The sequence below is a fragment of the Phalaenopsis equestris genome, unplaced genomic scaffold (assembly GCF_001263595.1).
Source record: "Phalaenopsis equestris unplaced genomic scaffold, ASM126359v1 Scaffold000488, whole genome shotgun sequence".
Lineage (NCBI taxonomy): Eukaryota > Viridiplantae > Streptophyta > Magnoliopsida > Asparagales > Orchidaceae > Phalaenopsis > Phalaenopsis equestris.
The window spans coordinates 387043-412690 of NW_018164928.1; the positions used below are offsets into that span (position 1 = coordinate 387043).

The following is a 25648-nucleotide window of genomic DNA, read 5'->3' on the forward strand; positions in this document are numbered from 1 at the left end:
TATCTTTCCACATATATATAATTCCAAAGGTTAAAAATATGCAATATGTGGTGTACATAAAAAATTTGTCAGCATGAATCTCGAGAAGATCTAACGGACTAAGAGACGAAAATGTACAACTAGGAAAACTCACCTACAGGAGACTTAAAGAACCATTAATGGTATATTGAAGGACTTGCTTACTCAAGTGCAGCAATAATATATTATATTAATTATATAACATATATTATATAAATATATAATATCTATATTAGTATATTAGTATATTACTAATATAGCATATTAATAAATTATTATTTTTAATTTATTATATATTATAATTTATAAAATTTAATTTTTTTAAATATCATAACTTATATATATATATAATTATTTTATATTTCGAATAACAATGATTCGAACAAGAACGAACATATTACTGTTCGTGTTTGGTTCGTTTAACTAACCGAACGAAAAAAAATTTGCTCACGTTCGTTTCATTTACTTATCGAACGAATCGATCACGAACTCATTGACAAACCGAACACGAGCTGTTCACGAACAACAAGCTTTTTTGACAGCCCTATCACTCACACATGAGCTCTTATTACGTACGTGCGTTACATATGTTTAATCGCGGTGATATTACTATGTGAGTGATACAAGTTGATAAAAAAAAAAGGCATGTTTTAATAAATACTATTGAGTAGGTACAACATGCATTTGATCTGAAAGTACATAATGACGCACTTGAGCACTATCCAATATAAAATAAAACACACATAGTATATTGGTTTCAGAGTATCAAGTGAGCAGTGATATGTTCAGTAAAAACAACTCCCGATTAGACACAAATCTTAATGCAATTTTTAAGGTATATATAGTCCGCGTCTAAATAGACTCAAATAATATATTTGAAATGCAGTTAAAAATTTTGAGATGATAATTGAAGGGTCAAATAAAATTTAAATGTTGCATGTCTATAATTAAATCAAACTTTGATAACCATCTCCATAAGCAATTGTCTTCTAATTATTGTCACATGACTGTTCACATTCAACCATTATCATTATTTGCTTATATTGCAATCATAGGAGATTGAACTAGTGTTGAGTGTATTAATTTTTTTATTCAATGATCTTTTAATTAAGGAGAAAAAACTAATCCTATAATGTCAATTACCATTGTAATTAGTTTTATGTGGACAAAACCCTAACATCTTGTTGTTGTTTTTTTTTTTTAATTTTCTTACATAATAACTTGTTGTCTCATTTATTTTTCCTATTTATTTTCTTGTAGATAAGTCTTCATACAATACTAAGATATAACTCCCATATATATATATATATATATATATATATTATATATATATATATATGCGAAACTTAGCTAAGTTGGTCTTACATCTGCTTGCCAGTTGTAAGTTCTTTCTGGTATGGGGTTTGATTTCCCCGAATGTAGGATGTGTTACTTGAATTATTAGACACACGAGGGATAGTGGAAGCTTGTATAATTGCCTCCGGCTATTATATATACATACATACATACATACATATGCATAATCTAACATTCCATCTCCCTGTTTAGCACTAAAATTAATGAGTCTTACTTCCTTCCATCAACTTGCTATATCACCTCTTTCTCCATCGTTGATCTTCATCAGACTGTCTGCTTTAGTGCTTTATTCCTTTTTATTTCACTTTCCTCATACGGGTACATAGACTGCATTGGTCTTAGAGAAAGCAAACCCTAACACACCCATCTAATACTAATAAATTAACCATACAAACATGAATCATGTGCCCTCTTCTTTCACCTTCTATCTCACTTCATTCCTATTTTACATTATGTTTCAGTACCTGCATATGTGTTCTTCTTCTACGAGCTGGACTATATAGCCAGTTAAAAGGTAATTGGTTTTTTTCCCAAAAGACTTCCTATGGCGCCGCATGGATTTTAGCGTGACCATACCTTCTTATTCTAGTTAGCATCGCCCTTCAACTTTCTCTCTTGTCTCTCTTAGCTCTAGCTATATCTGTCTTTATAATAAAGAGGGGTATACAGAACATGGGACATGGATGACGTCAGCCCTAATAAAGAAGTATGGATAGAGTGAAGTGGTGAAGCAGAAAACTGCCCTACAGAAAGCGATGTCTGCAGTGAACTCATATGCGATCTCTTGTTTTTATGTGTGTAGCTTCATGCACATTATGATATCTGATTAAAGGTAACATGGAACGTTGGGCAAAAGAAAGGTTGCAACTAGTGCTGCTCTTGCTCTCTTTCTGACCACGAAGGCCATTAGCACAGAAGTTGGATTGGACTAAACAGTATGCTTGAAAATGACCAATTAGGAGAACTAGATAAACAGGTAAAGACTACTGGTAAAGAATACTTTCAACTCAATTCTTTTAACATTTTCATTTACATTTTCTTCTGATTATTTTCTCTCATTCAATTCCTTCGAGCCAAATTGAACCAATCTATATATGAATAATGCCTGCGGTTGCCTGTGATTGAGCGAGGCTAAGAAAAAAAACTTCCGGTGGATCGCAACAATTAGCCGTAGGTGAGACATGTGCACCTAATAAGTCCTCTAGAAATAGGGTTGTAAAAGAGTCGAGCTTGAGCAAGCTAAGGCTTAACTGATGTTCGCCTTGTTTGAAATTGCTCGAGAATAGTGTATCAGCGTTCCCTAAAATTTTTTTTTTTATGTTATGTACCTAGCACCCTAGCGCCTAAAAGATATATGCTAATGCAGAGATCAGACGGCCAAGTTTAGAAACTTAGACCATGTCCCACCTTTAAGACCAGCAGTGCCACAACACTCAGTCTACATTTAGAACCTGCAGAGAGTTTGACACTACAATGCCCTTGATGCAGTGCCCCATAACCCATTGGAATGTCGCAACACCATATCATACGCGGCACCCCACTGCTCGTAACCCAATTTGAGCAGTTTTTACTTATTGTATTTTCCTTGCCTACGAGAGCGTCTTGGTTGTCTTTGTCTACGAGAGTAAGAAGGGTTCCAAAAGATGAAGAGGCTTGAGTGTAGTGTAATTTATATGATTCTCCTTATTTTTTTTCATAGCGAGTTCCTCTTTTAAAATTATATATTGTGGAATAATTCTTTGGTCAAAATTTCATAGGTTTTAGGCCTATTGAACTTCAAATTTATCAGCTCAAATTCCGATCTTGCACACATTTTAAAATCATTATCATCAGTTACAAATTTGAATAAAAGATTGAAGTTTGCCTTAAATAGTAGTGAATATATAATTAAAAGTATATAAAAAAGACTTTCTATTATTAATGATGATGACATTGTAAATGAGGTGATCAGTATTTAGGCTCTTACAATTAAATTGATGCAGCTTGATGGAGTCGGTTCCTTATTTCGTATAAAGTAGCATTGATTTAAATAGTTTTAAGTTCCAATAGAATGAGTTATGATTAGATATGCATGTCATGATAGATAATGATGGAAGAAGAACTTATACTTAGACTCTTGATTACTTATACATACCCTTTTAATACAAAATTAATGCTTATGAAAATGAGAGCGCTCAAAATTATTTCAAAATGGGTCTACTAATTAAATCATAACTAAACTTCTTCTTAATCAAGTAGGCAAAATCTTTCTAAAAATATACAATTTAATCATAGGAGGGATAAATTAATGGGCATTCTAAAAGTAATGTTCATGAAAAATATATATATTAAGAAAAAAATACAAGTACTAAACAACAATTATGTATTAAAGATTAATACCACATAATTAAAAAAAAAGAAAGATTAATTACTACATTTACCATTAAAATGTCTTCTTTGAAGCCATGACTAAAGTAATGATTCCAATTAATATGCTTTATTATACCTTCTTAACTATCTTCATAATCACCCATATACTAAGTACTTCCATTTCCCATTGAAGGAGAGTTACCAAACCCTAATACTTGACCAGTTCCACTATTGCTCATCCATCCTTCTCCTCCATTTCCATTAATGCTTCCACCAACACTCCATTCTCTTTCATGATAACCGTTCATCTCAGCCGCCGTGACGGCCGCCTCCATTCCTCCCAAGTATGCCAACCTCCATTGCCCGAAACCCTGCCCCGCATGCCCGTCCTCTTGCAATTGGCTCCACGGCACCGCCGGCCCGAACAAGGACAACGGTGGCGCAGCGCGCAGAAGTGCCAAGTTCAATCGGGACACAGCAGATGATTCTGACGGTTGAAGCTTCGGTGACGTCGAAGTGGTCAAAGATGACGACTTTCTCTACTTTTGCTACGCCGCCGCCTGCCGCCACCGACCGGAACGTTCCGGAGGGTGCCTCCACGTGTCCAATATCGGCGGCAGGTTTTGCAGAAGTGGCGTGGTTGAGTGAGAGAGTAGTTGTTGAAGTAACAGAACTTTGTGTTGTTGGAATGGCAACGAGGGCAACTTAGAGCGGCTTCTGGTTGGGGGATTTTGGCTAGCCTGGCCCGTTCAGTCATGGATACCGGCCTAATTGGGCCGGATCCAGTTGAACCGGCCGGAGGGAGCGGCTGTTGATCATCGGATGTGGTGGCGGTTGCTTGATGATGAGCCTGCACTAGCTATCAAAACAACACAATTAATAGCGAAGAAGCATTTGCAGCAAGCTAGGATATGATGAAAAAAAATACATTTTTTTTTGGATTTTTTTCCTTTTTAATAAAGAAGGCAGGTTATGATTATGAGTTAAGAATGAAGAAGGAGGGAGATGAAGTTAAGACACCTGGGTCCAGTTGTTGGGTGGATCGACATAGAGAGGAAGGGAGGGGAAAATCATGGCGAGTGGAATTGGTTAAAGTTTTCTTTTTTTTTTTTTTTGGCTTGAAAAGGTTGATGGGTTTATAAAGATGGTAGAGAGAATCACATATCTTTCCACAAAAGAGAGAGAGGAGAGGGGAGGTGCTTTTGCTTTTTTGTTGCTATTTCTTAGCCTTTAAGCGACATTGAGATCACATCAGGGATTGGCAATGCTGATCAGTTTTAAGTGGTTGTTTAGAGAAAAAATACTATCATATGTGTAGATGATGGCGTGAATCTTATCATATCTTACTTGATGATATGATATGATCAACGCCGTGGTCCGTATGTCCTCACAACTATCATCCAAACTTAATATTCTCTTATTTATCCCTGCTGGTTGCAAGTTGCTTGATTATGCATGATGGACTTGATTGTGCGTGACACACATCTGGACGACGGTATGAATCGCATTACACTATTTGCACCACATGATGTGATTCAAATTATGAGCCTTATGTTTGATTTGACACAATGAACTTAATCGTCTTCTGAATTGATTTTTTTATAATTTTTTCCTGCCGAGACTTCCAAAAGCTCTTGGATTTTTGTTAAGAAGATGTATAAGAATGGAATTTGTTACCTTCGTTTTATGGAACATTTGATGCTAGTAGGTGCATGCATTTAGAAATTTATTTTTGATATTCTTATTCTTTTTTTTTTCTCATGAATAGAATATTATATGCATATGATAAAGTTCTTATAATTAATACGGTTTTTAGCACTTTAAAAATAGAATTAATACTAAATTATTTAAAATGATATTTATATAAGTACGCTATATAAATAAATATAAATATTTTGGTATAAAATTTAAATATATAAAAGAATTTAATAATATCGTATTATTTTAATTAAAGGAGCCTCGCAAATGAAAGTCAAAATATCAACATGTGAGACCTTATATTTATAACAATATATACAGATATAAATATTTTCATTCCAAGTTCAACTTCTGATAATGAAATTATAATATTTGACAAGATGAAATGCGCAACGAAATAGATGAAATATGAATCATACCTTCAATGGAGCTCCACTCCACTGGCAGATTCATCTCTGATTTCATTTTCTGAACAGAGAGCTGCCATTGCGCAGTATGTTGCACCACCTATCACTAAGATAACGCCATATAATGAGACTCAAAGAAGTGAATGGATTAACGGCTATATACACGATCCACATGTTTCTGCTCAGATTTACAAAACAAAGGACGATTTACATACATAACCGACACAATTCTCATGTATTTACATGTCTAACACAAACTTCAATTTTTACATATATGCCACCATGCCTAAGCATGAAAAGCTGTATTTCACTTTGTAAAAGTTAAAATAGCAGTATTTTTTATGTGATATGAAATATTTGGATGGTATAAATGTAAAAAGAAAACTTTAGGTGCTAGATATGTGAATGCCCCAAGAAAGAACTGCCTCAGCAACTGAAAAAATTAAAACCACTGCCTGAAGATGGAATTTTCAGTGTGGAGTAAACAAATATCACTTTTCTAAATCAGTCGTAATTATTTACATTGCCTTGGTCTGAAGTTCTCCGCATCCAAGAGCTTCAAAAGCAACCCCTCCAGCCTTCTTGAACCTGCAGTTGGTCTGATAACATTAGCCTCCCCAAGAACACTACAAGGATCCAACCACTCCTTCGAGCTTCCCAAGCACCATCCACCTGGAGTGAATCGGCCACTCGACTTCTTTAAAAGTTCGAGGTCAATCTGATCGAGAACTGGAGAATTTTCGACGAAAGTGCGAGCAAAGGGAGCTCCGCTGTCGACCATCAGCCTAAAATGCTCCAAAGTCAAGTTCATGGGGCTTTGGCGAGGCGGTTCATTCCACATTTTAAAGCGAAAATCATGGTTCACAGTGGTATTTTGGAAATCCATTGAATTACAGATAACAGTGTGGAAGTAGCCTTCAATGGAGGATAAGAAATTTGTGTAATACATCAATAATGTTCGAGGAAGATTATCCCATCCCAAGATGCAAAATTCAAGAAAAGGCCAGCTTAAAATTACAGATGAGGAGCCTGCAGTCAGGAAAAACAAATAAATTCTTGATGAACCCGAGACATTCTGTGGTAGCTGTAAGCTTGTAATATTTACTGAATCTAAGAATTTTTCACTGGACAACAGAACCGGATCCTTCATTTCTCATAGAAAATAGTTGTAATTTGAAAAGTTTAAGATGGAATTTGAAAATTTATCCTAAATACATTTGTTGAAACTTGCAGTTGAGCATTTACACTACAAATGAATTAAACAATGCATAATTTTATTCTGGATGAATCTGATAAAGCATAAATTGAACAATTCATTATTGACAGAGACAAATAAACAAAAAGTTATAAAATCACTGTTTTTCTAATAAAATTATTTCGCACTTAATTCTTTCTAGTTTTACAATGCGTCAGCAACTTGGTTATAACTTTCTTATTAGAAAGTTGACACTTAGGATCCACATAGCATCATTGATCTATTTGAAGTTATATAAAAGTCAACTTTATAAGTCTGCAAGATAATATTTTATTGCATATATAAAAGTCAACTTTATAAGTCTGCAAGATAATATTTTATTGCATAATTTTCTCAAGGTACTTCATTTTTACCTCTCAATTTTATCCAAGATGTTATAAATCAAATCAACTCGACCAATCCAACCGACTCAATCATTGGCCGGTTGGTATTCAGTCCACACTTAAAGCCATTTTTTTATTTCCGGACAACTTATGAGCAGCATGATAGCTTCACAAAATAGGCAGTGAATGTAACATACGAGCAGTTGGAAAACTCGAGCGAACCAAGCCAAGATGAGCTAGAAGTTGTTTAAGCTCGAGCATGTTACTAAAAGCTTGCTCTAGCTTAGCTAGAGCTTGATTTGAGCTTTTGTATTAGTGTTCAAGTAAGGCTCGTCTAAATTCATCTTTTCAAGTGTAGCTTTAGCTAGGTAAATTTTGGGCCTATCAAGCTTTAAACAAGCCTTTTCGAGCCAAGATTACAAGATAAGACCAGAAATTATGAGCTTTTAAAATGAGTTGATAAAATAAGCTTTAATTTAAAAAGTTTTTAGGACAACCCTTCTATGATCCCTTCTAGCATATCTGCCTCATTTTCTCAAGAAATCCCACCAACTCTCAGCATATCTCCAACACAAGTTACAACTTAAACCCTGCTCGAACATTGCTCAAATCATAATTGAATTTTGTTTGAACCAAACTCAAACCACACTGGAACTATGCTTGAGCCATGCACAAATAGTGTTTGAATATTGCATGAATCTTGCTCAAATAATACTTGAACTTTCCTGAAGGCTCAAGTGTAGAAAGGTGGAATAGTTCTTAATAAAAAGTGGGGACATAAGCATAAGAATAACATTTTATCCTGATTCAAACTTTCGAATACATTTCTCTAAAAAAACCAAACAAAACGCTTATTTGACCAATTGAGGTTACAATGAGGAGAATATAATCAATTTTCTATATATAGGTATGAGAAAATTTGACTTCATATTGAATATTATATTGAGCTTTAATCGAGCTTGTCATAAGCTTTGACCATACAATTCATGAACAAAAACAGATAGACCAACAAGATGTTCAGGTTAGTTCATTTACCAATCGAGTATTCATAAAACTATAAAAGTGTTCAAATTTATTCGATTAATTAATCAAATAAATTATAAAGATTGTTAATTGAGTTGAGCCATAAGTAGCTTATCAAAAATTTAGTTCATTTGCAACCTTAGGAAGGTACAAGTTACACAAAAAATTTTATGACATAACTCTTAGCCTTCTATAAGATTAAAATCCTAAAAATAACAATAAAAGTTCAAAATTATTATAAAAGAACTTTGAACTAGTACTATGGAATGGAAAAGTCAAAAATAAAGGAAAAAAATGTAATAAGCCAACCGTGTAAAGAAAAAAACAAATAACGATAGTAATTGTCCCCAGAAAATTTAGTAGCATTGATAAGAACACTTAAAAATCTAAAGTTTCTAAATGGTCTTCAGATATATATATATATTTATTTACATGTAATATATATTATTATTATTTATTGCATTTTCTTATATAAAATGTCACGTGTAATATATTAATTATATGGTGGGTGGGAGTCTGGGAGAGACATTTCCATACCTTACATGTAAAAGTATATATATATATATATATATATATATATGGTATAAGTGGGACAAAGAGAGCGTAAAATGAAAGTGCCATGAAAAGGATTCATTTTAAAATTGTGTTTCAAAAAATTTTCAAAACAAAGAAAACATCTCATACAAGAATTTTTAAAATCCTCAGTTAAGATGTTTTCCAAATTTTGATGATGGCAGACCAAAATTTTACAGTTAAACACAAAAAAAAGGAACATCAAAGTGGAAATAATAATTATTTCAAATCATTTTTTAAAAACTTTACCTTAGTTATTTTTCAAATTTTTATATTAAAAACGTAACATTAAGTATTAAAATAGAATTATGGAATTAAAAACGTAACATTAAGTATTAAAAATGTAATTTTTTTTATTCGAAATGCATTTATGGAATTATTTATTTCACTTATATCAAGAATAAAAAAGTATACAAATAGATCAACAAATTAAAAAATAAAAAGTTTATAATGAAAAAGTATTTCCTCATATTTTTTTTTAATTAAATGTTTTAAAGTAAAAATAAATAACTCATCTAAGAAATTTTTAAAATCTCGGATGAGATTTTTTCCCCTTATTTTCAAGACAAGGGAATTTCAAAACGTAACCCAACAAATAGTGGTTACACAATATGAAATGAAACTAAAGTTTTTTTAAATCACTTTTAAGAGTTTCATCATAATTTATTTTTCCTTTTATTTACTTATTTAACTATTGATATCAAAAGCATAGCATAAATTTATTACATTAAAAAATTAAATATAAGTTTGTAGTATTACAATAAAGTAAGTTTATACTTAAATTCTTTAATTCATTTCATAAGATGTTGAGACAATAAAAAGGGACAAAGAGAGTAAAAAATAAAAATAAAAATAGCACAATAGTTTAAAGGTATTATATATAAGTGTTCTGCAAATGCAGGAATGTTGAAACCAATAAAGCGAGTGGCTCAAATGCCTGTTTAAATTATTACTCTGCATGATCATTCCAGAGATATGACTTAATATGTTAAAATATAGATCTTATTCGTCCCTGTAACGTAGTTTTCTTTCTTGTGAAATAGTATAGTACCTACAAATAATTTGAAAGATGAAGGCAGGGATCTTTTGTCTTTGACCCAAAATACGTCTCTTTTATCTGAGCCATATAACCCTGGATCAACAATAATAGGCCTAGCTCTTTGATGCCTGCAAAAATGAATTCAAAAACAAAAAAAGCTGGGAAAATTATAAAGACAAGGCCATAAAAAAAGTTAACTCAAATTGTAAAATTTAGTACGATAAGTAACTAACAATAGGTGGCACTTACTCTTTCCAGCCAATATTACTTGTGTGCTCAACAAAGTTCAGATCCCTTGGTAAGAATGATAAAATATGAAGAAGATCTGTAGTCAGCACATAAAAAGACATAAATTAAAACCAACTTCCCCAAAACATAATAATTCTGATACTAACAACAAATTAAAGAAGGCTGTAAGTAATAAGACTGTAAATTGGAGATGATTAGCACATTTTAAACACCAAACAGGCAAGGTAGTGACAATTAACATCATCATCATTTTTGCTCCTTCTCAACATTTGGGTTAGGTGTAACAAAGCCCGGTCATGAATCATTATTAAAAAATTACCCTTAAACCAATAACTTGCAGCTAAAAAATGAATCCGAATACATTTAGAGGTATTTACATAAAAAGCACACAATTCTTATGTATTTAAGCACCTGGCACTTAAATCTTTAATATCACATAAAAAATAACACTATTATCATTTTTTAAAAGTGAAATACATCTTTTAATGTATAGCTTTAAAGCAGCAAAGTGTCATATATGTAAATATTAAAGCTTACATGTGATATATGTCAATACATAAAAATTGTGTGCTTCACATGTAAATTTCTCATACATTTAACTATTACATGCAAGGGTAGAACCAGCATGGGGCACATGCTGCCATCAAGTCGAGTCTACTCCATTGAGTTAACCAATCAGGTGACCCGGCTGGCCTCACTATCCCTCTTTATTTCACGACTCAGAATGAGAGATTTCCCAAAAACTATCACTTGAAGAGGCAGATGATAGAGGAAGCGAAATTGTGTGGATGTCAAAGTCTTAAAATGGTTATATGATGAGTCCTATCATCAGGCTTTCTCTTCTCTCGCCTTTATTTCCTTGGCAATAAACACTTTCCTGCTTAAATCCAATAATGAAAAGCTTTGTTACAAAGTTTTTCAGAAGAGTTTTGACACAGGCCCCCTAAGCTTTCCCCTTTAATATTTGGAGAATAAATTATATTTTTTCTAAAGGAAGTGTAACTCATGTTATATATCAATACTGCAGTGATTAATTATAAATTTTATGAGATTGATTTCTTCATAGTTTAACTTATGCATGAAAATAGATTTATGTGAATCAGAGGTAGGAAAATAAGACAAGTTCTCTTATCTTGCCTACATGAGATTTTACTTCTACTTCACACTAGCAGGTTTCCATAATTCTAGTTTGTTACCTTTCTTCCAAACTTTTTAATGCAATGCAGAAGGAAGCAAAATACTAAGTCAAGTTATAAGATGGTGGTGAGACCTGCAATGCTCTAGGGTGTTGAATGTTAGCCTTTAAAAGAGAAGCACAATACTAAGTTAAGTGTTGCAGAGATGAGAATGATTAGGTGGATGGGTGGCTTTACATTTAGAGACAAAATGCAAAAAGAATATATCCGTGATGGGGTTGGTGTAGCTCTAGTGACAGACAAAATCAGAGAAAGCCGTCTTAGATGGATTGATCACATTAAACGTCGACAATCTGATGATCATATTAGGAGAGTAGATATTTTAGATTCAACTTAAGTTAAGAAAAGCAGAGGTAAACCTATGAAGACTTGGGCTTATTATATAAAAAATGATCTTAATTTATTAGAACTAAATCAAAATATGACACTAAATCAATCAAAATATGACACTAAATAGGACGCAATGGAGAAAAATGATTCATGTAGCCGACCCCACATAGTGGGATTAAGGCTTTGTTGTTGTTGTGTTGTTGTAGAAGGAAGCAAAAGCCAATGAGATTTGAATTTAGTGTTTGGATCTCACAATTCACAATACTCAAAGAATTTAAGGATCACAACTCTTGCAAATCTTGTTATCACGATTTAGCAAGATATAATAGTTGGCAAGCCAAACAATTTACAAGTTTGAATCCTCTCGAGATTTACTAAGGTGATGTTTTGCACATAGTTTTAAAATGATTTAGCCATGGATTTAGCGTAATTCTAGCCAAACATCAAAAAAATGAAAATTAAATCAATCACTCCGTTAAATTGAAATTTTTCACATTTCGACTTTTCATCCTGCTTTCCATGTCTTTTATGGCGTAATTCTGGATTTATTAAATCAAAATGTAAGGCAAATTAAATAATTTGCTTCCACCATCGCTCACGAGCTCATCTTCGTCGCAAAGAGCATCAGATTTACTGGCATAAATACTATTTAAGTTAAATTCAGGTTGAAGCCAAACGCCTAAATTTGGATTTGCTGGATTCGCATTTACTAAATCCGGATTTACATTTACTAAATCCTACATTTAGCCAAACAGCCCCAAAGATTGAGAAATCACAGAAACAAAGATTACCAAAATAAGAAACCTGATCTGAAAATTCAGAGATCTATATTTCACTTTGATTGAACAAGTAAGAATATTAGAGATTGAAATGAAAAAACTAAAGGACAAGTAAGCCCCACCGTTGCAAAGACGTTACATGTAAAATCAGTTCACAGGACACAACATAAAATGAGGATGCCCAAATGTGGAAAAAGTACGATAAAGATTACTGCTTAAAGAAGACCAAAGATGATCAAATTCCGTTCAGTTCCAACTTAAGAAAACACAACTTTTGAATGTCGTTCCAATTTCAATCGAGTATCATGTTCCTAGAGAAAATAAAAATAAAAAAACAGCACTGTTATACTCCAAAAGGCCGACACCCACGATTTCATTATATCCTTAGCTGAATACAATAGAACAAAGGAAGGGGAGGATACCATCCTGGGAAATGAGAGGATAATCAGCAGCATCAAGGTTGATAAACCAGCTCCAATCTTTAACCTCCCTCAACAAAATGGCCGAAGCATGAAGCATGGATGACAGCACCGTCGGCCCCTTGACCGTTACCACTTCAGCATTCGCCATCACCCGCACATTCCCGAACTTAACAAATACCGGTTCGGATCCGACGAACTCCTTCATATCCTGCCGCTCCTCAGCCGATGCGGCGAGGTCGACGTGCAGAAAGTAATAGTTCCACGGATGGTATACGGCCCTGAGAAGCCGCTTGACACGACGCCCCTCACCGCGGGTGAAAGAGATCAAGTAGGCGAGCTTGGGAGGCCGGCGATCCCCGGAAAAAGGAAGGGTGCCAGAAGAGTTGGTGGGGAAGGTACGACCGCGGTGAATGGCTGGTAGAAGTACGAAGAATGCGAGGATAGGGAGGCCGATGAAAAGAGTAAGGGCTTCCTTCCGGTGAGAGAGACCGTTGATAGCGGCGGGGCGGTGGGAATTCCTCATCGGTACCGGAATTCGAAATCTCGGCGATAGAGTTAGGTTGCCGGCATGGCACCGCAACCAGGGTCGCCGGTGCAGAGCTTAAAAAACGGACTCATATCAACATTTATATATTTATTAAAAAATATGAGTTATTTTGTTTTGTTTTTAATTTAAAAAATAATTTGATGGATTAAAATTGAAGAATAATCCAAAATAATAAAAATAACTAGATAATTTTTTAATATTATAAAAAATTTATTTTTTATATTTAAATTAATTTTAACTTATTTAAATTAAGTTAGTAAAATACTTAGTTAAATTTTGGGGTTAAGATTATCTTTAAATTGTTGATTTAGTAGATATTTCCATGCTCTAATTAGAATTATTTTTATGTAATTATATCACATTTAAATTTGAAGGATAAACATTTTTTTATGAATGATAAAGATCACATTCTAAAATGTCGAATTTTATTTAGAATTAGTAATATTTTAAAAGATATTGATAAATATTGTTAAAATAATATTTAAGGAAAAAAAATTATTTCATTTAATTGTCCCCATCCAAATTAAACTCATTTCAATCATCCATTATGAATTTGGTAGGGTGTCGCTAAAGAAAAATTATCAATGAGGGGGTGCCATGTAGGCAATGGTCCCACCGTGGTGCCTACTGACACCCCCTCATTGGAGTACTAATGCATCAGTACTCCTGAGGTAATAATTTATCGTCGCTAAAAGTCATTCAATGGAGATGTAGAGAAGTGGGGGAATCATTCCAATCCTAAATTTGGCTAACCAAATCCTAAATTTGCTAATCTTGCCTTTTCTTTCTCTTAAATTTGATGATTAACAGGAGCTTATGATTTATGATCAGATAAATCATCACGCTCTCCATTATTTCCATCATATTATCAAAATCTGATGTTGAATCGTGATTTGTTTGTGATTCATACCGAAGAGATAGAAGAGAATAATAATCAACAACAAACATTGTGACCAATTTTGTCAATCATAAGTTATTTGTAAATTGATTCTTCTATTTATAGATGAGATGGTACAATATGGTGATGTTATATTCTTACTCGTCTTTAAAGGGGTCTGTAATGAGATATTTATGATATTTTACACAAACAAGCTGTTCTTTGTCTGTCTTTTTTTACTTGGGAGATTCACCATAGTCAGCTTCGGGTTGGTAGGATTAGCTCGGCCAGCTGATCTTGATCGGTATAGATCTGCTCATTCGACTGAGCTTGGTTTGTATGGATCCGTCGGCTGAGCTTGGTCACTATGGATCAGTTCGTTCGGTTGAGCTTGGTCTGTATGTATTGACCGATTGAGTTTGGTCGGCACGGATCGGTCAATTGAGCTTGGTCGATATAGATTGACATGCTGATATGACCCGACTATCGGTCTTGTACTACTGATGAGAAGCTTTTTGACGTACTTGGGATGGTTGGATATGTTAAAGAACCAGATGAGTCGACTCAATTGTGGTGGTTGGCTCGTACACCTTTTTTATCTCGTTTTATGGCTAAGTGTCTCATTCTTATTTTCTTCGGTTACCTTTAGTCTGTCTCGTGGTTCTATCGGCTTTAGCCTTGTTGGCTGGACTCGAGTGGAATCAATATGTTGAACAATTAGGCCTCATGATACTCTGTTAGTGTGTCTTTCTTTGATGCACGCATATTATGAGGAAAAAAAAATGCATTTTATTTTCTTTTTTGTGTGGGATATTTACATGAAGTGTTGGATTTTGGAATATATAAGAAATTGGTGGTATCCATGTAAATGCCCCGTCATAAAAAGTATCAACTAATCCTGCCATGGATCGGTAGCTGAGTTTTGCTCGCCAAAAACCAGAACAATTAAAGACAAGTAGGTCATCCGCCAGCTTCCTTTACTCCTCTCCTCCAATGGGGGCGCGCGACGCTCCCGTTCTATAAAACTTCAACAGACCACAAATTGCTTGAAAATCTCCACCCGCTTCTTCTTCGCCTCCACTCCTCCGTCTTCTTTCCGCTCCGATGGCCGCCTTTCTCTCCAGCATTCGAAGGCTGTACCTCTCAGTCTATAACTGGGCGGTCTTTTACGGATGGTACCCTCCCCACTCTCTAATTCTCCAACTCTAGATCTCTTTCGACCCTGTTCTATCTTCTCGCAGGTTCCAGGTTCTGTACCTAGCTATCAAGGCACTCCAGGAACACGGGCACGAACAGGTTTATGATGCGGTCGAGCGGCCTCTTCAGCTCGCGCAGACCGCCGCTATTTTAGAGGTGTGCTAGATCTCTATTCTCTGTTTCAGATTTTGATTTCTTCGCAAAGTTTCTGATTTTTAAATTCTATTCATTGATTTTTCAGATTTTGCATAGCCTTGCTGGTGAGGATGAACAATCGGCGCGCGTATTAACTGTTTGATACATTTTATCTCAATTTTTTTTTAATTTGTTTGACTTGATTTGATTTTTGTTAAAGGTTTGGTAAGATCTCCGGTTTCGGCCACCCTGCCGCAGATTGCATCAAGGCTGTACGTTACTTGGGGTATCTTGTGGAGTTTCCCGGAGGTAATGATTTGTGTTTAAAACTTGTCGTTCCTGTTGAAAATTCTGCAAAATAAGATTTTTAAGATTAGTACTGTGCTACTTCCAGGTCAGGGCGAATGTTCTTGTTAGTTCTTTGGTTATCAGCTGGTCTATTACAGAGGTATGAAGCAGCACTGTTGTAAATTTCTTGGTACTTTTGGGAGGCTTTTTCTTGTTTGATTAAAGGGTTTTACAGGATAAAACAGGGAAATCATTAATCTAATCTTCATATTTAGATGGAAATATCAAAATTTTGGAAATTATATAATATTTTGGAGTGTTGGATAGTTAAAGAAAGAGATAAAAATTTATATTTTGAGTCCATTTTAGTGTGCTGCAACACTATGGCTAAGTAGTGGAGAAGGTAAAAGTGTATTGCTTAGGCCTTGTTTGAGAATACAGTGACGCTCCTTTTTGGCTTCTTTTTGTTGCAGTTAACGCCAATGCATGGAAAAGTTTTTGTTTGGTGAAACAGTGTCTCTTGAGCATTTTCCAAAGTTGTTTCACAAGAACAACAAATTTTCGTTGTTTTAGATCGTAGTTGGCCTCCACCACTTGGGCGGATGTGGCTTTTAATGAGTGTAGTTGAGCGGAGAAGCTCCTTTGAAATGAAGCCTTAGTCGTGAGATGTTTGTCGTACATAAAACTTAGAAAATTCCTTTAAAATGAAGCCTTAGTCGTGAGATGTTTGTCGTACATAAAACTTAGAAAATTTTTTACTTTTTAAATATCATGAAAATCCAAATGATTATTGTTTTTGAAATTTTAAAGAGATTAATCAGTCAAGGCGACACTTATAGAGTTTAGTTTTATCTTAATATTGAATGTATAAAACTTGACTACTACTTCCTGGCTTAAATAAGTTTCTTGGCTTTAGCTGTGTGTCAATACTCTTAGGAGTTACTTGTCCACTTTTTAACATTGTTATACTTGTCTTATACATTTTAATTTCATTAAATATAAACTCCTTATGTTTATCATCTTTAAATTTTAATTATCTCAAAATCCTTATGCAAAATCATTAACTATGTATCAAATGAAAATTCATTTAATAGATTTGGGGGCTAGCTTATCTCTACCAATAAAGTCTACACACATACATAAGAAATATGATTAAATACTTATAAGTGATAATGATGGACAAACCGCTCAAAACATTAATATTTATAAATTAACCACTCATGTGATTTTTTTGAACTGTTGAATCAATGTATTTATGCGTGTCACGATCAAACTATCAAGAATTTGATAAAAATGAAAAATATGGGTTGGGGTTTTACCATGAATTTCGATATTTGAGTGAGAATTTGAAAAATGGATGAATATAGCTCTTTCATGTAGGTTTATTTTCGTGTGTTGAGCATTCCCCCATTTTACAACGACGATATTAGATCTGTCCTCTCCATTCAAATTCCATTAGCCGCAAATTTTTCTGAATTCATTGTCATTCTCTTCTCTATACCTAACCTTAGACTCTTCATGCCTGCATATAATTCCTAGATTTCAACTGAGCTTTTTTAGCTTTTAAAACCCATGTTTCTTTGTTTGTTGCCGATGAGGTTGACGTAGTTAAGGTAAGCCATATTAGTTGGCTCGGTCAGGTGCGAGGGTAACGCCTCCGCGTTATGGTACAAGGTATTTTTGTAATTACATATTATACCCTAGGGTTATATATATATATTTGTAACCCTAAGGGTATGTACTGTTTTCATGAAATCAAAAGAAGCCGCCGCTCATTGCTCTCGAGGACATAGGCACATTGCCGAATCTCGTTAAATCCTTGTGTTCGTTCTTGATTGTTCTGTTGATTCTTGGTTTCTTTGCCCTAATTTCTCAGCACCATGTAATCATGTTTAAAGCAGTTGAAAGTTCACAAATTTGACTTAACAAATACAAACAAAATGTTGTGGCTGAAATATCCCAAGCTCAGTTAGCATGAATTTCAACACTAAGCTGGAATTAATCTGCAAAATTTGTCTCTTGTTTAGTTTTCATCACAGAAAATTTGGATTCAGCTAAGGAGCTCTTTCATTCTCATCTCTCTTGGCAGATAATTAGGTATTCGTTCTTTGGCTTGAAAGAAACTTTTGGTGCTCCACCTTCTTGGCTCCTATGGCTAAGGTAAGCTTTAATTTTGCTGCCATATTTTTAAACCCAGCAGTACACTAACGTTCACCATGAATTTAACTTCTGCAGGTATAGCACCTTTTTGGTATTATACCCAACAGGCATCTCTAGTGAGGTTGGCCTCATATACAGTGCCTTACCGTTCATAAAGGTATTTTCCTAATTACTTAGAAGATGTATAGTCAGATAGAAAAATGTTATGTCCGTCCTCTGGTTGTCCGGATGATGGGCGTGTTGTGATCCACGCTGCCGTCTGGATATATGGTGTCTAGACGTGATATTTTCTCACAGTCAAAACCGTTAGGACTGTATTTGCTACGAAGACACACATGGAGAAGAAGAAGGGAAATTTACGTATGCACCGTTCAATTCTAATAAAATACATATCTAACATCTAAAATTTGATAGTTACATTTATAACACGGCTTTAAAAACTTTACATACATATGTGCATTTAACTTTTAAAAAGTTAGTAAAGTGGTATTTTTGATGTGATGTTAAAAGACTGGATGTAAATATTAAAGTTTAGGTATTGGATGAGCAAATACATTAAAATTGTATTATGCATGTAAATGCTCAAATCATAAATTTTTTTTTCAATTTTAACCTCTTGGGTCAGATCATGTAATTTTCTTGATTGCATGGCAGGCATCTGAAAAATATTGCTTGAGAATGCCTAACAAGTGGAACTTCTCTTTTGACTATTTCTATGGTGCTATTCTGGTTCTTGGTATCTATGTTCCAGGTAGGCTTCTGTCTCCTCATCCAGTAACAATAAAAAAATTACATTCTGGACACATTTGTAAATCAATAGATGTAAATATTTTCCTGCAGGCAGCCCACATCTGTATAATTACATGCTCGGGCAGCGCAAGAAGGCTCTTTCTAAAGGCAAGAAGGATTGAACTGGAGCCCCGGCCAAGTGCACAAAATTCTTCCTCTGATATCTGTAGATTTTTCTTTCATTTTTTATTTTCTTTAAAATTCGTGACATTTCTCTGTTAATGAAGAATCTGCGAAGTCATCACTGTTGGCTATTTATGTTTAAGGGCTTTAGATTTGTTCAATGAATGGTTTATACATGTAAACTATGGGAAGGGAAGTATCTATAAAATGACTTTTTTTGGGGGGCATTTACATAAACACCACTACATTTTTATGTATTTAGATATCTAATACATAGATATTCATGTTCACATGCAACCACTGGCATCACCATCATTTTAAAAGTGAAATATTTATTTTATGACAGGTTTATGACACCAAAGGGTTATAAGTGTAAATATCAAATTTTGAGTGTTAGACATATAAATACATAAGAATTGTGTGGTGTGTATGCCAATTTTCTTTTTTTTTAATGAGACATTTTTTTCCATCTCTGGTTTACTGTATAGTTATTATATTCCAACATGTATCGTTGCATTTTAATGTATGTAAAAATTAAAGTATAGGTATACAGCACAACTCCAATGTATCTGCATATCTAACACTATTACGTGCATGCCACTCCATTGGTTAACATCGTTATTAAATTCTGAAGAGGAAAATACACATTTTCATCCATAACTCATGACACTAGAGTGTAATATATATAAATATCAAATTGCTGGGGTTGTAAATGTAATTTGTTTTAAATTTCCTGCACTTTTCACCATAATTACAAATTTCCCCCTTATAATTTCAAGCCTACAAAGCAATTATTATGTAATGTGGACAAATGTTTTTGGACTGGACGAGTACGTCTACGTAACGGTTCTCTCAAGATGCCAAGGAACCGATCAAATAACATATGTTATCTAAATAACGTGACATTAGACGTAACAATAAATTAAATTTCCCTTCGCCCTTCTTTAATCTCACTTAACATTTCGTTCCCTTTCAGGTTGAATTCAAAGAAATAAATTTTTTTGAATTTACATATCTCCCACCTAAACTTTAGGACCCGTTTGGGGCACCTTATAAGTGCGGAGAAGTTTTTGAAAACACGGCGTAACTGTTTGGTTTGTGTGTTTTTTAAAACACTGTCTCCCACGTTTGAGTTTGTTACACTAAATGCAGGCCGCGGGATGACCCCCGCGTTCGACCCGCAGACCACGTTTAGTTTTTACATTTTTACCCATCAAATCTTTCATATCACCATTTTAACTTGTAAAAGTGAAATACACACTTCAATTAATCTCATTAATTCAATCACCACAATAATTAACCACACTTCACAATTTTACAAAATCAACCTCACAATTCACTTCAACTAGTTACAATTGACCCCTCCATAAGAATTTTTTTTGCAAAATCAGTAAATATTATTTGAAACCTATTAGTCCTAACAACTCAAATATTACACTGTTACACATATTATATAAGACTAATCTTTAAAATCATAAATAAAATAACAAAAATCAAACCAAATGCACTCTGCCCCTCGCCGAGGAAGGAACTAGATAGTCCCGCGAGTTAAACGACTCCGACAGCTCCATGGACTGCAGAGGCATCGGCAAAACATTCTCGCGACAGACCGGACAGCTATCATGCGAATTAAGCCACATATCAATACAGCCTACATGAAAAGAATGCCCGCACTGCGCCATCCGTCTCACTTCCTCTCCTTCCTCGAACGCTGATATACAAACCGGGCATTCAGCAGCAGCTGCGCCCTCCTCCTCTTCCTCATCCTTCCTCTTCATATAAATATACGCAGGAGGCATCCATCGCTGTGCTATATCGGACTCGTTGAACTCGTGGCCGAGCGCGCCGCGTGATAGAATGAATTGGCGAAGCCAGGAGCAGCAGCCGACAGCGACGGCGTTGGTGAGGAGGAGGATGATGGCGATGAGTGAGAGGCCGATGACGAAGTAGTAGTAGTCGAGTTTGGTGGATTGGTTGGTGTGATGGGGGGGAGGGGATGATGGTGGGGGAGAAGCCATGCATTTGGGGAGGGAAAATTGGAAGAGTTGGGATATATTAGGCGTGCCGGCCAAGTTTGTTCAATGCATGAGGGATTTATTAGTTTAGTAATGGCTGTGTCGTCGTTAGTGATGGTTGGGGGAGGGATTCTCGTTGTTTCCCTTGTTTTGATTATGCTGATGGTAGTTAAATAAATGGGCAAGAAAATGAAGCAATTACATTCGCAGACAAACCCATCGAAACTTGTTATTTACAAACCAACCCACCTCTTTTAGCTAAGTTCATCATGAAACTTCAATCTGTATTTTTCATTTGTATCTAATTCTCAATGGTTTGGTCGTGGCATGAGTTAAAAAGTATCAAGGTGGTGGTTAATTTGAAAATATCAATGTTTCGGGTGGTTAATTTGTATATAAATTTTACATGAATTTATGGGGGATTAAGTTAGGTTATAATTAGCACTAATTAAGACTATAAATGAAGGCTAATCATATGTCTTTTTATGCTACCTAAGATTTTCATATTTGATTAAATTTTTCTTAGTTTAACTTTGGAAAAGTAAGATACACCATTCAAGTATAGATAAGGTGTCATGTATGTAACAATTCAAGTTTAGATGTTGGATATGTAAATATATTGGAATTGAGTGGTATGAATGTAAATCTTCCATAGCTTAACCTTTATACACATATTTTGATGTGAATATTACACTAAAATGTTGTAAATATAAATATCCAAACTTAGATGTGAGAAATATAAATACATTAGAATTATGTGGTATGTGAAAAATTTTCTCTTTTTCTTTTCAATATTTGAATTTGAATTAAATCATGCAGAGGCGATGATGGCGGCAGCCACCGGATGGGCAAGTCGGCGGCAACTGTGATAGAGATTCCGGTCGGTAAGGAGCCAAGGGAGCCTTAGATCATTAGAGACAAAGATGGGCGGCGTTTGAGCTGCATTAATAAATTTATGCATGTAATTAGTCAGGATGAACACAGATTTAAAAAGTAATTAATTTGTCTTTTAGCTTTATTTAAAATTTGGATTATTATATATATATATATATTATATTGGATAAAATAATGATTAGGGATCATGTGCTCATATGTTTTTTGATTAAACATTTTATGATAAATTAGGCTCCGTTTGGGGTAGCCTATTTGGTGCGGTGCGTTTTCAAAACGCACCCAGGACCGTTTGGGTAAACTGCGTTCTGACAGTTTATTCAAAAAATTGCTTTTTCAAACAGTTGAAATTATCTAGGTCGCTTACAGCTTTCTAACTACATTGGTTTTTTCAATATATATATATATATATGTATTTCCAAATGAAGGCATGAATGGTCCCAAAAAATCTAATCCCCACACATCAAAAATTTTAATTTCCAAATTAAAATTTAGAGGCATCACGGGAGGGAATCAATCAAATATTTTACTAAGGCAAAAGAAATGGAGAATACAAAGCTTATACATAGAGATAAGCCCTCATCTTCCTTCTATGACCTCCCTCTCAAGCGACACCTTGATACAAGACCTTAAGATGCTCTCCTTCTCTCTAGCTCTCTAGCTATTCTCTCTTCCTTCGTGGTAGCTTAAGATCTCCTCTTTTCTCTCCTAAGCCTCACACCCTTAAGATCTCTTCCCTTTTTCTCCTAAGCCTCACACCCTTGGTTCCTTTCCCCTCAACCCTCCCCTACAAGACACCCCTTCTATTTATAATAGAAGGGGCCTCCCCTAGTAGACCGGGTCTATCTAGCCTAATTATTGAGATTCATTACAACAATTCTCCCCTTGAATCTCAATTACAAAGCTCCATGGTAAAGATTCATTCCACTCGGTCCCGACGGGCCCTTAGCCCTTGCTTGAGTTTGTTAAGTCCAAACACCCTAGACAAATTCCTGTAGTGCTTCACTTCCAAAAATCTGGAGTTGCCGTATTCTTCTCTGCAGCACTGCCGAAGCCTTCCTCTAGGATGTCGCAGAAATCCTTTGCGTGAGCGAACTCCTGCTCCGCATGTTCTACGTCACGAACAGAACCACGCGCATTCTTCCTCCAAACAGAACTGTGCACGCTTTCTTCTTCAGGGAACCACACGCCTTCTTCCTCGCCGAACCGCACAACCTGCGGTGCTAATTCAGTTGATCAAAGCTTCCACTGCTCACTGAATCTGTCGCGATTCGGCTGCCTGCGATGCGATCCGCTTGCTCCTCTGTTCGTGAATGCTGAACTCCTCTTCTTCGTCGCTGGCCGCGAACACCTTTATGCGGACACCTCTAGCCAAGAAGTATGAATCTTCCCACAGACGACGCCAATTGTTGTGAGATATGTACTTTCTAGCATAGAAATGAGACGAAAAAGAACACAAGCAAACACAGATCGTTTGCGTGGTTCGATCCAACTGGATCTATGTCCACGGAAGGGAATCAATCAAATAGTTCACTAAGGCAAAATAAATGGAGAATACAAAGCTTATACATAGAGATGAGCCCTCATCTTCCTTCTATCACCTCCCTCTCAAGTACAATTCTCAAACCCACACAAACTCAATTTAGAAGCTTATAAAACTTTCCTCGAGATTTGATTCATAACCCATAAAACTATGAGGTATTTAGACAAGTTGAGAAGTAATCAATACCACACATTATTCGACAACAACACTAATCTAAACCTTTCATTCTTCATCTACCACACCGACCACACACATGCATCACATGTCTCACTTAACATTGACTTTCATCATATCATATTTTCAACCAATTCAATTATTCAAAATAAAATTATTTCTAAAATAAAATAAGTTTATTTCTAACCTGAGTATTAAATTCATTTGGCTCCATCATATTCCATATCACAACATTCATAAACTTATCATATTATTAGTTCTTAGCGACCTCTAGTTATATTAACTAAAAAGCAAATTGACATTAATACTCTGTATTTTCTTTCCTTCATTGCTAACTCCGCCCAAAGCAACTTGGTATTTGTATTTACAAATCAACTCAACCATCCTCTTTCATCCATTTGTCAAATTCTCACTCAAATATCAAAATTCATGATAAAATCCCATCGCATATTTTATATTTTTATCCAATTCTCAATAGTTTGATTGTGGCACACGTAATTACATCAGTTTAGTCGTTTAAAAAAAAATTATCTGCGTGCCAGACCTGTAAAAACCAATATTTCCGATGATCAACATGTAACTATCCCAGATTATTATTATTAGGAATTTAAGAATGTGACAAATAAAGCTCTCAATGATCAGATCAAAATGACTTGCATGCAATCAACATTCCACCTCATAAATATAAAACAAAAATTTAAAAATAACTTAGATCATTAGAATAAATATAATGGTATTTTCATAACATACTTCACAATACATATTTTGAACATATTAGTCCACTTCACATAAAATTAAAGAAAGTGTACATAGATAAATCTGTTGGTGCTAACTCTAAGGAGATTTAATGGTATAGAAAGAAGAGAATACGACATCAAAGAGCCAATCGATAGAAGACCAAAAAGTCCACTTATCCAGATGCAGTCACCTGAGCTAAAGCTAAAGGCTAGCTGGATGTAGCTGTTTGAGCCAAAGAGGAAGGTTAATCGAGCCAGGAAAAGGTTAAAAGGATTGCCGATTAATCCAAATATGAACTATCGGAATAAAAAAATAAAAAAAAGCATCACAGCCAACCATTACAAGAAATCTAACCGAAGGCAGCAACCTACCTTTTAGTAGATTCGACCCGAGGGAATATCTAGTTCTTCAATATCACCAGTCATCTCACAGAAACCCCTGTGGCTTCTCATTAGAGATAAAAAATTGATGATACAACAAAGTTTTGTAATCATCCCACAGTCTCTTCTCATTGAGAAATGAGATATATATCGGGTTACAGTGATTCACCCTGATCTATTAGTCTGGTCTTGCTTCGTTGGCAGAAGCTTCTCATCTAGAGATCGAGGGTTGATAACCAGATTAAATTAATAGATCGACAAAGCCTAGTTGATCAAATAAGTCCCATTTACTTAAAGCCAAATAAAGTTCAGTCAATCGACAACACAAACTCAGTCTAGCCGGCCAAACCAACCTTATCAAGTCGAAGCTAAACAAACATCGTTGAGCAATAAACTCATATATGTAAAATACATAGAATATTCTGTGCAACCCCAATTAAAGTTGGGGCATAAATGTAATATCACTATATTTTACCATCTCCCTTATAAATATATAGATTATTTAATGAGAATACAAAAGAAAGACACAACTTATCACTGTTCATTACAATTCTCTCCTCTTTCAGTCTCTCTCTCTCCTCTCTTTCTTACGCTCTATTCATTTGAATATGATTCACTTTGTAAAATTGACTTGATGATTGGGAATAGCCTATCAATCAGCTACATTTGATCTCAGTTAAATTAAAATGAGTTGAAAGTGACTCAAATAAAGTGGTTTGAAATCAGATTCATATATTCATTTTTATATACATAAATGTTTATACTATATATATA

At 34.8% G+C, this 25648-nt stretch overlaps 4 protein-coding genes across 6 annotated transcripts in view; 1 reads left to right on the forward strand and 3 right to left on the reverse strand.

Annotated features, from left to right (window-relative positions):
• Positions 1 to 4367: 4367 nt before the first annotated feature.
• On the reverse strand, positions 4368 to 13607 carry LOC110028108 (beta-glucuronosyltransferase GlcAT14B-like). Of its 3 annotated transcripts, none has more exons than XM_020729837.1 (6): positions 13018 to 13607; positions 10291 to 10366; positions 10054 to 10169; positions 6351 to 6857; positions 5841 to 5934; positions 4368 to 4573 (listed from the first exon to the last, which is right to left on the reverse strand). In XM_020729837.1, exons 1-5 carry the CDS (start codon positions 13538 to 13540, stop codon positions 5843 to 5845), a joined length of 1314 nt encoding a protein of 437 aa, XP_020585496.1. In that variant the 5' UTR covers positions 13541 to 13607; the 3' UTR covers positions 4368 to 4573; positions 5841 to 5842. The 3 variants fall into 3 exon arrangements, with proteins under 3 accessions (XP_020585496.1, XP_020585495.1, XP_020585497.1); XM_020729836.1 differs by having other exon boundaries at positions 4368 to 4582; XM_020729838.1 differs by lacking the exons at positions 4368 to 4573; positions 5841 to 5934 and having other exon boundaries at positions 6177 to 6857.
• A 1718-nt stretch (positions 13608 to 15325) lies between these two features.
• Positions 15326 to 19450, forward strand: LOC110028079 (very-long-chain (3R)-3-hydroxyacyl-CoA dehydratase PASTICCINO 2A). The gene is made up of 9 exons (XM_020729796.1): positions 15326 to 15616; positions 15683 to 15794; positions 15880 to 15898; positions 15994 to 16082; positions 16168 to 16221; positions 18151 to 18221; positions 18297 to 18378; positions 18876 to 18972; positions 19062 to 19450. The coding sequence occupies exons 1-9, from the start codon at positions 15546 to 15548 to the stop codon at positions 19130 to 19132; spliced, it is 666 nt and encodes a 221-aa protein (XP_020585455.1). The 5' UTR covers positions 15326 to 15545; the 3' UTR covers positions 19133 to 19450.
• A 1176-nt stretch (positions 19451 to 20626) lies between these two features.
• On the reverse strand, positions 20627 to 21151 carry LOC110028047 (RING-H2 finger protein ATL80-like). Its single transcript, XM_020729749.1, has one exon. The coding sequence runs from the start codon at positions 21149 to 21151 to the stop codon at positions 20627 to 20629; it is 525 nt and encodes a 174-aa protein (XP_020585408.1).
• Positions 21152 to 23041: 1890 nt separating this feature from the next.
• The window catches only part of LOC110028050 (cysteine-rich repeat secretory protein 55-like), a 5897-nt gene continuing 3290 nt past the window's right edge, over positions 23042 to 25648 (reverse strand). Inside the window, exon 2 of the mRNA XM_020729750.1 lies at positions 23042 to 23254. Coding sequence (XP_020585409.1) covers positions 23042 to 23254 — 213 coding nt within the window. The remainder of the gene's footprint in view (positions 23255 to 25648) is intronic.